This window comes from Coregonus clupeaformis, chromosome 34 (assembly GCF_020615455.1).
Source record: "Coregonus clupeaformis isolate EN_2021a chromosome 34, ASM2061545v1, whole genome shotgun sequence".
Lineage (NCBI taxonomy): Eukaryota > Metazoa > Chordata > Actinopteri > Salmoniformes > Salmonidae > Coregonus > Coregonus clupeaformis.
Window position 1 is genome coordinate 4,590,512 of NC_059225.1, and position 12,974 is coordinate 4,603,485.

Below are 12,974 nucleotides of genomic sequence, written 5' to 3' on the forward strand. Positions count from 1 at the left end.
GCATTCTTAGTGAAATGTATCACAGCAAAACATCTGGTAATTCACATTCAAATTTGGCTGACTAAATCCCATCAACGGGGAGGACGTTATGGCGAACAACCAGTCGTGTTCTTCCACAATATATCGTGTAATGAACGACATCAATTCCAATGCTACCGACTCACATCATGTTAAAACAAAGTGCTAAAATTAGATGTATCATCCCTCCAAAGAAGAACGGTGGCATATGATAATGCATTCAGAATTGATCTAGAGCTCATTAATTGAATGTACAGTTGAAGTCTTAAGTTTACATACACTTAGGTTGGAGTCATTAAAACTCCAACATAAGTGTATGAAAACTATAGTTTTGTTAACAAACTATAGTTTTGGCAAGTCGGTTAGGACATCTACTTTGTGGATGACACAAGTACTTTTTCCAACAATTGTTTACAGGCAGATTATTTCACTTATAATTCACTGTATCACAATTCCAGTGGGTCAGAAGTTCACATACACTAAGTTGACTGTGCCTTTAAACAGCTTGGAAAATTCCAGAAAATTATGTCATGTCACCTCAGAAAACAAATTGTAGACCTCCACAAGTCTGGTTCATCCTTGGGAGCAATTTCCAAATGCCTGTAGGTACCACGTTCATCTGTACAAACAATAGTAAGCAAGTATAAACACCATGGGACCACGCAGCCGTCATATCGCTCAGGAAGGAGACGCCTTCTGTCTCCTAGAGATTAACATACTTTGGTGCGAAAAGTGCAAATCAATCCCAGAACAACAGCAAAGGGCCTTGTGAAGATGCTGGAGGAAACAGGTACAAAAGTATCTATATCCACAGTAAAACGAGTCCTATATCGACATAACCTGAAAGGCCGCTCAGCAAGGAAGAAGCCACTGCTCCAAAACTGCCATAAAAAAGCCAGACTACGGTTTGCAACTGCACATGGGGACAAAGATCGTACATTTTGGAGAAATGTCCTCTGGTCTGATGAAACAAAAATAGAACTGTTTGGCCATAATGACCATTGTTATGTTTGGAGGAAAAAGGGGTGGCGCTTGCACGCCGAAGAACACCATCCCAACCGTGAAGCACGGGGGTGGAAGCATCATGCTGTGGGGGTGCTTTGCTGCAGGTGGGACTGGTGCACTTCACAAAATAGATGGCATCATGAGGAAGAAAAATTATGTGGATATATTGAAGCAACATCTCAAGACATCAGTCAGGAAGTTAAAGCTTGGTCGCAAATAGGTCTTCCAAATGGACAATTACCCAAAGCATATTTCCAAAGTTGTGGCAAAATGGCTTAAGGACAACAAAGTCAAGGTATTGGAGTGGCCATCACAAAGCCCTGACCTCAATCCTATAGAAAATATGTGGGCAGAACTGAAAAAGCGTGTGTGTGAGCAAGGAGGCCTACAAATCTGACTCAGTTACACCAGCTCTGTCAGGAGGAATGGGCCAAAATAAACAACTCTGACCCACTGGGAATGTGATGAAAGAAATAAAAGCTGAAATAAATAATTCTCTCTACTATTATTCTGATATTTCACATTCTTAAAATAAAGTGGTAATCCTAACTGACCTAAAACAGGGATTTTTTACTAGGATTAAATGTCAGGAATTGTGAAAAACTGAGTTGAAATGTATTTGGCTAAGGTGTATGTAAACTTCCGACTTCAACTGTATATGCATGCGTTCTTTACAAGCTGTAGCAACAGAGGATGATCTTTTCAGCCACTTATTGTGACACGTGCCTTCCCCCTCCCTAAATGGGACCTACAGTGTTGCTCTCCGCCACAACTGTCATCCTGTCATAATATGCTGGGAGGAAAAGAGGAGACTCCTTCAAATGCTCTGCTTTTCATCCTCCTTTTGACTTTCATTTCTTAGTTTGTTTCTTTCCCCACCTCTTTACTGACTGTAGCCGGATAGAAGGAGTATGGGGATTGTGACTGAATGTGTTCATCACCTTTCTACTAGTCTCTTGTGACAGACTGCTACATACATGTAACAACATATAGAGTCGCTGGCTAGAGCGCACACATGATTTGGTGCTTTCAACATGTCACGTGGTAGCAGAGAACACACAAGTACACTTCGAAGGAAACCTTTTTAAATGTCAGGGAGAGAGCTGTGACCAACATGTTTAACAACTCTGAAGCATAGAAATTGGGAATATTAATAATAATAGTTATGGCAGTAGAACTAAATATTACGTCACTTGATTGACGGTTGATAATGCTCTTCAATATACAGTATCAGAATATCCTAAATGTGTCATAATGACTATTAATCCCAATTAATCATACATCGCTCCAATTTACAGCCTTTGATTTGATTTAATTTCCTGGTGAGCCATTGTGCTGGGATTATGGGGAGTTATACAACCCAGAGAACATTTTAGTCGCCAAATCCTCTCTTTTATCTGTTAGCGACTCCCTACCAGTCAACCAAAAATGGCCTAAATGCGCTAATTAGCGAATCCTGTGATTTCATTAAGAGCCATTAACTGTAATTAAGATGACAACGATGAGCCAATGTGACAGAATGACAGTCGTCAAGACGTCGTTGGGGAGAAAAAAAAGGTGTACCTGCGTGGGATTGGAGGAGGGCTGACAGTTAAGTGTGTTTATTGTTGGTGTTAATCTTACCATAGTGATATTTTGAGGGGCATTGTGACACCTGTCATAGGTGACACTATTGTCAAATGAAAGGATACTGAATTAAAAGATAATGTTTGATGGCATGTGAATTCCAGTGTCCTACCTTTTGTGGATATCTTGCGGGCGTTTGGCTCAGTCTACCTCATAAAAACAATAACAATATACCACTTAGGAGATGGTTTTATCCAAAGCAACTTCCAGTGAGTGCATTCCTTTTTTAGTATGTGATCGGCAGGTGTAAAAGGCTAACATATCTACGGTCCTACTGTGTAATTTAGGCTCTATTCATGCGAGGTAAAGAGAGGAGCCACTCAGTGTTTCTCTCAGTGTCTTTTGTCACTTTTCTCAAACGGCCATTAAAGTGGCTTCAGACAGGAGTGGACAGTGAATACTTCATGAAGGGCCACCATGCGCTAAAGCACAGGCAGATTTACAGCATTTATACAGCTGGTTCATTCAGACTTTTTATCCTTTCATTTGATAACAGAGATAGGTTGTTGTTTCGTGTGTGGTGGGGGGAGCGGAGCGAGGATTCTGCCCCTCTTTGTGTTAAGTCAATACTTCTCTCAGCAATCTTATTTGTGGCCAGGGACCTTCAGCCTGAAGCCTGTGTGTGTGTGTGTGCATATATATATGTGTGTACACTCCGTAGAGACACTGGTTAGCTCCTCAGTCTGAATCATTAAAACACTTAATCACTCCAGCTGCTGGACAGCCCCTGTGTGTGTGTGTGTGTGTGTGTGTGTGTGTGTGTGTGTGTGTGTCTATTAATGATTAAAAAACAATGCAGGGCTTGTGATAACGTAACTGTGAACTTAATGCAGTACAAGGACTTCATGACTAAGAGCTGGAGCTCTGACAACAACACAGTCATGACCGTAGCTGGATATCCTGTCTGTGTGGGGGACGACTTCAGACCCACCCGCTAGAATATCTGCAGTCTGCAGTGCACACACACGCGCACGCACGTGCATGCTCCTGCAAGTACATTCTCTCTCTCTTACACACATTTGTCTGGGCATTTAGTGCCAGACAAATTACAGCCGTAGGTTTCATGGAGAGCTCGTCGGCAGCACTAGCGGCAGCAGCAGCAAATGAGGGAATGATAACATAGCCGGGGTGTGGGAACCTGCCATCGCTGTTCTTGATTTCTCTCTCAACCATCCTTTTCAAGGAGAAAAAATAAAGGCTCAAACCGCAGTTTGTGATCCTAGGCAAGCATATTGCATATTTCTCATTTGTTCTGTTTATTTACAGTGGTGTGCAAATCAAAGGAGAGACACCCTTGATGACAATCTGTGCTTCCAGATGTACCTGGCAACATAAGAGGAAGAGCGAGAGAGAGAGAGAGAGAGAGAGAGCGAGAGCGAGAGCGAGCACTCATCTTTGGAGTCTGAGAAAAAGCTTTATTCTTATCTTCAAAAGGTAGAAAAGCTTCCGCTTGCTCAGATCAAATGGCCACATGAAGACGTGATGCATTGTAAAAACCCCTATCAAAACACAAGTATGGATAAAGACACTCTCTTCCCAAGGCAATTACAATCAATTAGGTCAGAGGGAGGCCGTGGCGGTTGGCAGCCGAGGCGATTTGTGGGGTGCACGGCATTGTGGTGGTGAGAGGAGGAGAGGACAATAGGGGTGGGAGTGAGGGCAGGGTGTTAATCGGTGTGTGTGTGTGCGTGCGTGTGTGCATGTGTGTGTTGACGTGTGCGGTGAGGTGTGAATGGGTTTACCTGACGGGGGCTCCTCGGCTCTGGGCAGGCTTCAGCAGGACGGTGACCGTGCTGTCTGTCTGGTTCAGGGGAGTCTCCTGGTCATAGCCTGGCATCAACGGAGCTATGGGGGGAACACAGGAGCACAGGAGAGGGTGACTCAGAGACAGATAGAGGACTCATCATGGATATAACCCGTTTTAGCATGGACATTGACATTCAGGGCTTCCACCATGCTTCCGCCATTTTAAAGTAGTCAACTGGGTGGGGATTCCTATGGGTTGTAGCCTCAATGGTGCTGCCCATGCTGTCACAGACGCTATAATGGCACAGATATAAAAAATAGTCCTCTATCTATCTCTATGGGGTGATTCGACTGACACATACAGACAAAGACAGACATACAAAGACAGACCGACAGAGACAGAAATCCTGACCGACAGAGAGAGACAGATCGACCGACAGAGAGACAGATCGACCGACAGAGAGACAGACGACATAGAGACCGACACATAACAGTAAGTACACAGTACACACAAATGTAGACAAACACAGACACCAGAAACACAAACACTGCTGTATTATTGGGGATCTCCTGGAGGATTTTGGGCACTACAGTACAAATTGTCAAGGACTAGGTGTGTTCATCTTGACCATCGTTTCTCCTCACCTGAGATCTTGGTGGTGAACTGGGTGATGATGGGGGTTCCGAAGCCCTTGATGGTGCTGGCCCGGAGGGTGAATGAGTAGGTGGAGCCGGGGTAGAGACCCACAAACATGTGGAACGTCTCATTGCTGAACTTGAACACCCTACCGCTCTGGTTGCTCAGGTCAAACTCTGTGTCGAAGGAGCTGAGGGCCTTGTAGGAGATCTGAGAATGGACACACAACCTAGATTAGATGGCTGGAGAGGACAAGCTTATATATCAAAGTTCCAAAACTAGCGTCAGGCTCGTTATGGTTATAGCTATGGTTAGTTTTGGTATATGGTGTGTCCTCCCGAGTGGCGCAGTGGTCTAAGAGAGAGAGATCCTGGTTCGAATCCAGGCTCTGTCGTAGCCGGCTGCGACCGGGAGACCCATGGGGCGGCGCACAATTGGCCCAGCGTCGCCCAGGGTAAGGGAGGGAATGGCCGACAGGGATGTAGCTCAGTTGGTAGAGCATGGCGTTTGTCACGTCAGGGTTGTGGGTTCGATTCCAGTATGAAAAAAAATAAAATAATGTATGCACTAACTGTAAGTCGCTCTGGATAAGAGCGTCTGCTAAATGACTAAAATGTAAATGTGTATAGTAAGGATCATGGTGTACCATTAGCCAGAATATCATAGCCGTACTACACATAAAAACATTTTCTTATTTTTATGAAAGAGTTGCAGCACAAACTTATAGTATGCAGAGCCTTGCCTCTGATAGTCAAACTAGGCCTGAACTTTCCATAGAAGCAGCATTCAGGTCTGTTGTTTTATTCCAATCATCCCCCCCCGCTTCCACTAGAGTAGGAGATTGGAGGCCTGGGGATTTCTTTCTGAAAGGGAGCGCAGTGGAGCGTCGTGTGTACCCCCCTCTTCCTCCTCTCCTTCATATAACTTCATCAGCTCTGTCTCTCTTGAAAAGCTTCATTTAAATAAATCATTCGGTCTCCCCTAATGGAAAGCCTCCTTTATTATTCAGTTCTGATTCCCAATTAAGAGGCTCAATGGGGAGTGTTGGAGTGCCGTGGCGACCATTTGTATCCATCAGGTGTGAAATGTTGCTGCTCAGGGCTCTGCAAGGCCATTAGTCTATATCAGGAGGGAGGGAGGGAGGAATGCATCTGGAGCATTTCAAAAGGCTATCCAAGTTAGCGTTGATCGCTTTTCACATATCACACACACAGCTGTCGAGATTTGGGGGGTGTTTGTGTGTGTGGAGGGTAGGGGGTTGCGTAAGGGTTAGGGTTCAGCTGTGGTAGGATAGCTCTGAATTCAGCCTGTACCTCTTCAAACAAAAGCCCCAAACAATGAACCAGCACTACATTTTCCGAACCAAGAGAAATCGCAAACTCTGAACAAAAAGAGAGAGAGAGATGGAGTCAAAGGCTGAAGAGCACATGAGACGAGCTGAATGTCAGCAAATTATAGTAATAATGGGGTTGAGTCCATCAGAGTCTAATGAGGCAGAAAAAAAAAAAATTTGATTTGTCCATTCTTTCAACTGGATCGCAATCGCAGCTCAGAGTTAGTTCGAGATGACAGAATACATTATGTGCATATCTGACAGCTTAATTGGAGAATTTTAGCACAAATTCGGGTCTGGCACAATGGCTCTTTTGAACGCACTAAAAAACCTTGTTTGTCGTATTGTGTGATGAACTGAACGGCACGTCAAACGCAAGGCAAATGCTGCGATAGGAGAAACATGTAGGACTACAGTAGCCTATGCACATGTACAGTGCTTTACACCAATTGTTTTATGTACAAATGTGGATTATAGGAAACCACACAGCTACAGTGGGAAGAACAAGTATTTGATACACTGCCGATTTTGTAGGTTTTCCTACTTACAAAGCATGTAGAGGTCTGTAATTTTTATCATAGGTACACTTCAACTGTGAGAAACGGAATCTAAAACAAAAATCCATAAAATCACATTGTATGATTTTTAAGTAATTAATTTGCATTTTATTGCATGACATAAGTATTTGATCACCTACCAACCAGTAAGAATTCCGGCTCTCACAGACCTGTTCGTTTTTCTTTAAGAAGCCCTCCTGTTCTCCACTCATTACCTGTATTAACTGCACCTGTTTGAACTCGTTACCTGTATAAAAGACACCTGTCCACACACTCAATCAAACAGACTACAACCTCTCCACAATGGCCAAGACCAGAGAGCTGTGTAAGGACATCAGGGATAAAATTGTAGACCTACACAAGGCTGGGATGGGCGGCAGGTAGCTTAGTGGGTAAGAGCGTTCTGCCAGTAACCGAAAGGTCGCTGGTTCTAATCCCCGAGCCGACTAGGTGAAAAATCTGTCGATGTGCCCTTAAGCAAGGCACTTAACCCTAATTGCTCCTGTAAGTCGCTCTGGATAAGAGCGTCTGCTAAATGACTAAAATGTAAAATGTAATGGGCTACAGGACAATTGGCAAGCAGCTTGGTGAGAAGGCAACAACTGTTGGCGCAATTATTAGAAAATAGAAGAAGTTCAAGATGACGGTCAATCACCCTCGGTCTGGGGCTCCATGCAAGATCTCACCTCGTGGGGCATCAATGATCATGAGGAAGGTGAGGGATCAGCCCAGAACTACACGGCAGGACCTGGTCAATGACCTGAAGAGAGCTGGGACCACAGTCTCAAAGAAAACCATTAGCAACACACTACACCGTCATGGATTAAAATCCTGCATCGCACGCAAGGTCCCCCTGCTCAAGCCAGCCCATGTCCATGACCATCTGGATGATCCAGAGGAGGAATGGGAGAAGGTCATGTGGTCTGATGAGACAAAAATAGAGCTTTTTGGTCTAAACTCCACTCGCCGTGTTTGGAGGAAGAAGAAGGATGAGTACAACCCCAAGAACACCATCCCAACCGTGAAGCATGGAGGTGGAAACATCATTCTTTGGGGATGCTTTTCTGCAAAGGGGACAGGACGACTGCACCGTATTGAGGGGAGGATGGATGGGGCCATGTATCGCGAGATCTTGGCCAACAACCTCCTTCCCTCAGTAAAAGCATTGAAGATGGGTCGTGGCTGGGTCTTCCAGCATGACAACGGCCCGAAACACACAGCCAGGACAACTAAGGAGTGGCTCCGTAAGAAGCATCTCAAGGTCCTGGAGTGGCCTAGCCAGTCTCCAGACCTGAACCCAATAGAAAATCTTTGGAGGGAGCTGAAAGTCCGTATTGCCCAGCGACAGCCCCGAAACCTGAAGGATCTGGAGAAGGTCTGTATGGAGGAGTGGGCCAAAATCCCTGCTGCAGTGTGTGCAAACCTGGTCAAGACCTACAGGAAACGTATGATCTCTGTAATTGCAAACAAAGGTTTCTGTACCAAATATTAAGTTCTGCTTTTCTGATGTATCAAATACTTATGTCATGCAATAAAATGCAAATGAATTATTTAAAAATCATACAATGTGATTTTCTGGATTTTTGTTTTAGATTCCGTCTCTCACAGTTGAAGTGTACCTATGATTAAAAAAAACAGACCACTACATGCTTTGTAAGTAGGAAAACCTGCAAAATCGGCAGTGTATCAAATACTTGTTCTCCCCACTGTATATGACTCAAACCCTCAAGGTTGTGAATGTTCTTTTCAGGCAGGTTGTGTAAATGATGGAGAGGGCCAGATGTTTCCGTCTTGACATCGCAATGTTGTTGTTGAGGGGTATTTTAAGACTGCAATCTTTTATATAAATACTGGAGGATGTCAGACAGATTAAGTGCAGCATGTTCTACCGTCTAAGGTATGCCCCATGCTCCTGTCAAATTAAAGTCCTATGACAACCATGCTCAAGTACTGTGTGCCTCCAGTTTCTATTCCATCACTATGCCAGAAGCCTGAGGATCAACTCTATAGTTGTATTTGAACAGCGTTAGCTACAATCCAGTGGAGGCTGCTGAGGGGAGAACGGCACATAATAATGGCTGGAACGGAGCAAATGGAATGGCATCAAACAAATGCAAACCATGATGTGTTTGATACGATTCCACTCATTATGCTCCAGTCATTACCATGGGCAGGGGTTGGGCAGGCCTGGTGTTGGCTGGGCTGGAGTGGGGTGGGGGTGGGCAGGGGTTGGGCAGGCCTGGTGTTGGCTGGGCTGGAGTGGGGTGGGAGTGGGCAGGGGCTGGGCAGGCCTGGTGTTGGCTGGGCTGGAGTGGGGTGGGGGTGGGCAGGGGTTGGGCAGGCCTGGTGTTGGCTGGGCTGGAGTGGGGTGGGGGTGGGCAGGGGCTGGGCAGGCCTGGTGTTGGCTGGGCTGGAGTGGGGTGGGGGTGGGCAGGGGTTGGGCAGGCCTGGTGTTGGCTGGGCTGGAGTGGGGTGGGGGTGGGCAGGGGTTGGGCAGGCCTGGTGTTGGCTGGGCTGGAGTGGGGTGGGAGTGGGCAGGGGTTTGGCAGGCCTGGTGTTGGCTAGGCTGGAGTAGGGTGGGGGTGGGCAGGGGTTGGGCAGGCCTGGTGTTGGCTGGGCTGGAGTGGGGTGGGAGTGGGCAGGGGTTGGGCAGGCCTGGTGTTGGCTGGGCTGGAGTGGGGTGGGAGTGGGCAGGGCTGGGCTGGTGTTGGCTAGGCTGGGGTGGGGTGGGAGTGGGCAGGGCTGGGCTGGTGTTGGCTGGGGTGGGGTGGGAGAGGGCTGGGCTGGTGTTGGCTGGGCTGGGGTGGGGTGGGAGTGGGAAGGGCTGGGCTGGTGTTGGCTGGGCTGGGGTGGGGTGGGGGTGGGAGTGGGCAGGGCTGGGCTAGTGTTGGGCATGCTGTTAGAGGGGGTTCAGTGGGTAATAGATTGTGTTAACAAGCCTCGGTGCGTGCAGGCCTTAAGGTTATTAGGTTGGATTTATTAGATAATTAAGGCCACAGAGTGAATGAAAGATGGAAGCTGCTGGCTCCTGCCAGACAAGATGGATGTGTGTTGGAGGGAAGAGAGGAAGAGGGAGAGAGAGGAAGAGGGAGAGAGAGGAAGAGAGAGGAAGAGGAAGAGGGAGAGAGAGGAAGAGGAAGAGGGAGAGAGAGGAAGAGGAAGAGGGAGAGAGAGGAAGAGGGAGAGAAACAAAGACAGAGAAAGCTGGGCCCAGGTGGGAGGCTGGACTCTGCAGTTTCCCCAGATGATCTTACCTTATACTGATTAATGATACCGTAGGTCTGGACGGGCTCGCGATGATCTTACCTCATACTGATTAATGATACCGTAGGTCTGGACGGGCTCGCGATGATCTTACCTCATACTGATTAATGATACCGTAGGTCTGGACGGGCTCGCGATGATCTTACCTCATACTGATTAATGATACCGTAGGGTCTGGACGGGCTCGCGATGATCTTACCTCATACTGATTAATGATACCGTAGGTCTGGACGGGCTCGCGATGATCTTACCTCATACTGATTAATGATACCGTAGGTCTGGACGGGCTCGCGATGATCTTACCTCATACTGATTAATGATACCGTAGGTCTGAACAGGCTCACGCCATTGCAGGGCGATCTTCTCCTCGTAGGTGCTCCCCTGGATGGACTCGAGTGGCACGGCGCCAGGCACTAAGGAGGAGAGGGAAGAGGGGGAAATAAATTCAGAGCAAATTAAATATATACTTTTTTTTATTAAGCCACTTCATCATAACACCATTGTAAATCGCCGTTGTGATTCCCATACATTCGCCGGTTGGTTGGCGGCGGTCTTGCTCCAGACCACTCTTGAACGGATTGGTGAAAAGAATGACCTGAGGGCTCATGGGGGAGGGGGGGGGTCATGATCGTGCAGTTCTAGTTCTATTCATTCTCCCTGACCCCAGTAAGGTCCTGAAACATCACAACAGTACATTTACTCAAGCTGGATGTTCTGCCGTTGTCTCTTTCAACTACTTCAATGAGACGCAATTGATGGAACCTCCTAAAAGTTATGAGAGCACATCATGGTTTATAGCGTGGCTGGAAGAAACACTACAGTAAACTGATACAGAGGCTTTACAGCGTGGCTGGAGGTCCCCTACAGTAAACTGATACAGAGGCTTTACAGCGTGGCTGGAGGTCCCCTACAGTAAACTGATACAGAGGCTTTACAGCGTGGCTGGAGGTCCCCTACAGTAAACTGATACAGAGGCTTTACAGCGTGGCTGGAGGTCCCCTACAGTAAACTGATACAGAGGCTTTACAGCGTGGCTGGAGGTCCCCTACAGTAAACTGATACAGAGGCTTTACAGCGTGGCTGGAGGTCCCCTACAGTAAACTGATACAGAGGCTTTACAGCGTGGCTGGAGGTCCCCTACAGTAAAACTGATAGAGCGCTGGGTCCTCACACTGTATATTGCATCGGAAGCAAAACAAACGAGGGTCAAGGACAGCTACAGCATGTACGACTCGCTGGCAAAACCGTTTAATAAAAGGAAAGCACACCATTCCATTTCCTTACCCATAACAGGGTTAAAGGTTTCTAGTTCCACCAAATAGATAAATAACAAGCAGTTCAACATAAATCACATACTCTACCATGTGGAAACATTTTACTTGTTATCATGAAGACAAATCCATTCAAGATCCTTTGAACGTTTGATATCACTTTGAATAGCGGAGTGAGATTGTAATTTACAAATGGCCTATGAAGAAACCAATTCAAAGGAAACATCACAGAAGTTGAAGGCGGCGTATGTCTCAAAAGAGGGCAATGTAAGTGCTTTCAAATAACTAAAGTACCTTGCCCTTTTTGAAACACATGCCCTCATGCTTTCATGTTCTCTCTTAGGCCCCAATGATGGCCTTGTAGAGTTGAAAAGCTGAATGTTGGAAGTGTTGGCTGGGCAGAGTTTGGGGTCAATCCTATTTAATTTTTTTATTTTATAAACAATACAAAACATACACATACAAACAACAACATCACTCCTGCCTAGACCCACACTATCTCCAGCGCCTGCATCACTTTCCAAAATACGGCCTGAAACTGCACCATTTTGTTTCTCTCCACAGCCCACACTTTCAATATTTAAATAAGAAATAATTTGATTATTCCATTGGGTTAATGACGGTGGATTGATTGATTTAGACGTTTTTAGAATACGTTTTTTCAAGATGATGAGAAGAGAATCGTCTAACCCATTGGGTATCTCACTAAACTCCCATATGCCATATCTTGAAATATGCAGACAGACCGATTAAAAGTTAGTTTACATTGTAATACCTCTGACAGCCAAATTTCTAGCTCCGCCCACAACTTCCAGACTTTATAACATTCCCAGAAAGCATGGATTATTGAGTCATTATTAATTTTACACTTAAGATATGACTGCGTTTGTGCTGTAGAATTTGTGAATTTTGTCTCTTGTATAATAAATGCTACACATGAGCTTATACTGGATTCAGTGTAAATTTTAGTTAACTGTAATTTCATTAGTTTTGCTCCAACTTTCCCTCCATCTTGTGCCAACATCAGTTCTTGCATGCTTGTCTGAAGGAAGAACAGTATTGGCTCTGAAGCAGCATGTACACACGCTTTATCTGTGTGGAGACAGGAGTCGCTAAGGCAATGATGGGGCGAGAACGGAGAGGCTCAAAAAACGCAAGGATATCAAAAGATAGCCGTGGCAGCCATACAGATAACTCATCCAAAGGGCTTTGGCTTCGCAAACACGGCAGAAAGCTTACACAATATGATGCTCCATCACCTTATTAATTCAGTAACTTACTTAGATAACTAGCTTGTTAAACTTAGGGGTCGCGTGAGCGCAGAATTCCTCATTTCCTGCTGTGTTTTGTAAACGCAGATCTAAAATGCTTCTTACAGTGCCTTCGGAAAGTATTCAGACCCCTTGACTTTTTCCACATTTTGTTACGTTACAACCTTATTCTAAAATGGATTAAATAGTTTTCCCCCCCCCTCGTCAATCTACACACAATACCCCATAATGACAAAGCAAAAACAG

General features: G+C 45.7%; 1 protein-coding gene across 2 annotated transcripts in view; it reads right to left on the reverse strand.

The window, feature by feature from the left end:
* The window catches only part of LOC121549658 (receptor-type tyrosine-protein phosphatase mu-like), a 294,543-nt gene that overhangs the window by 109,982 nt on the left and 171,587 nt on the right, over positions 1-12,974 (reverse strand). For both annotated transcript variants that reach the window (XM_045210375.1, XM_041861450.2), the window contains 3 exons: positions 10,490-10,599; positions 5,041-5,242; positions 4,392-4,494 (listed from right to left, as the gene is read on the reverse strand). In XM_045210375.1, the coding sequence (XP_045066310.1) occupies positions 4,392-4,494; positions 5,041-5,242; positions 10,490-10,599 (415 nt within the window). The remainder of the gene's footprint in view (positions 1-4,391; positions 4,495-5,040; positions 5,243-10,489; positions 10,600-12,974) is intronic.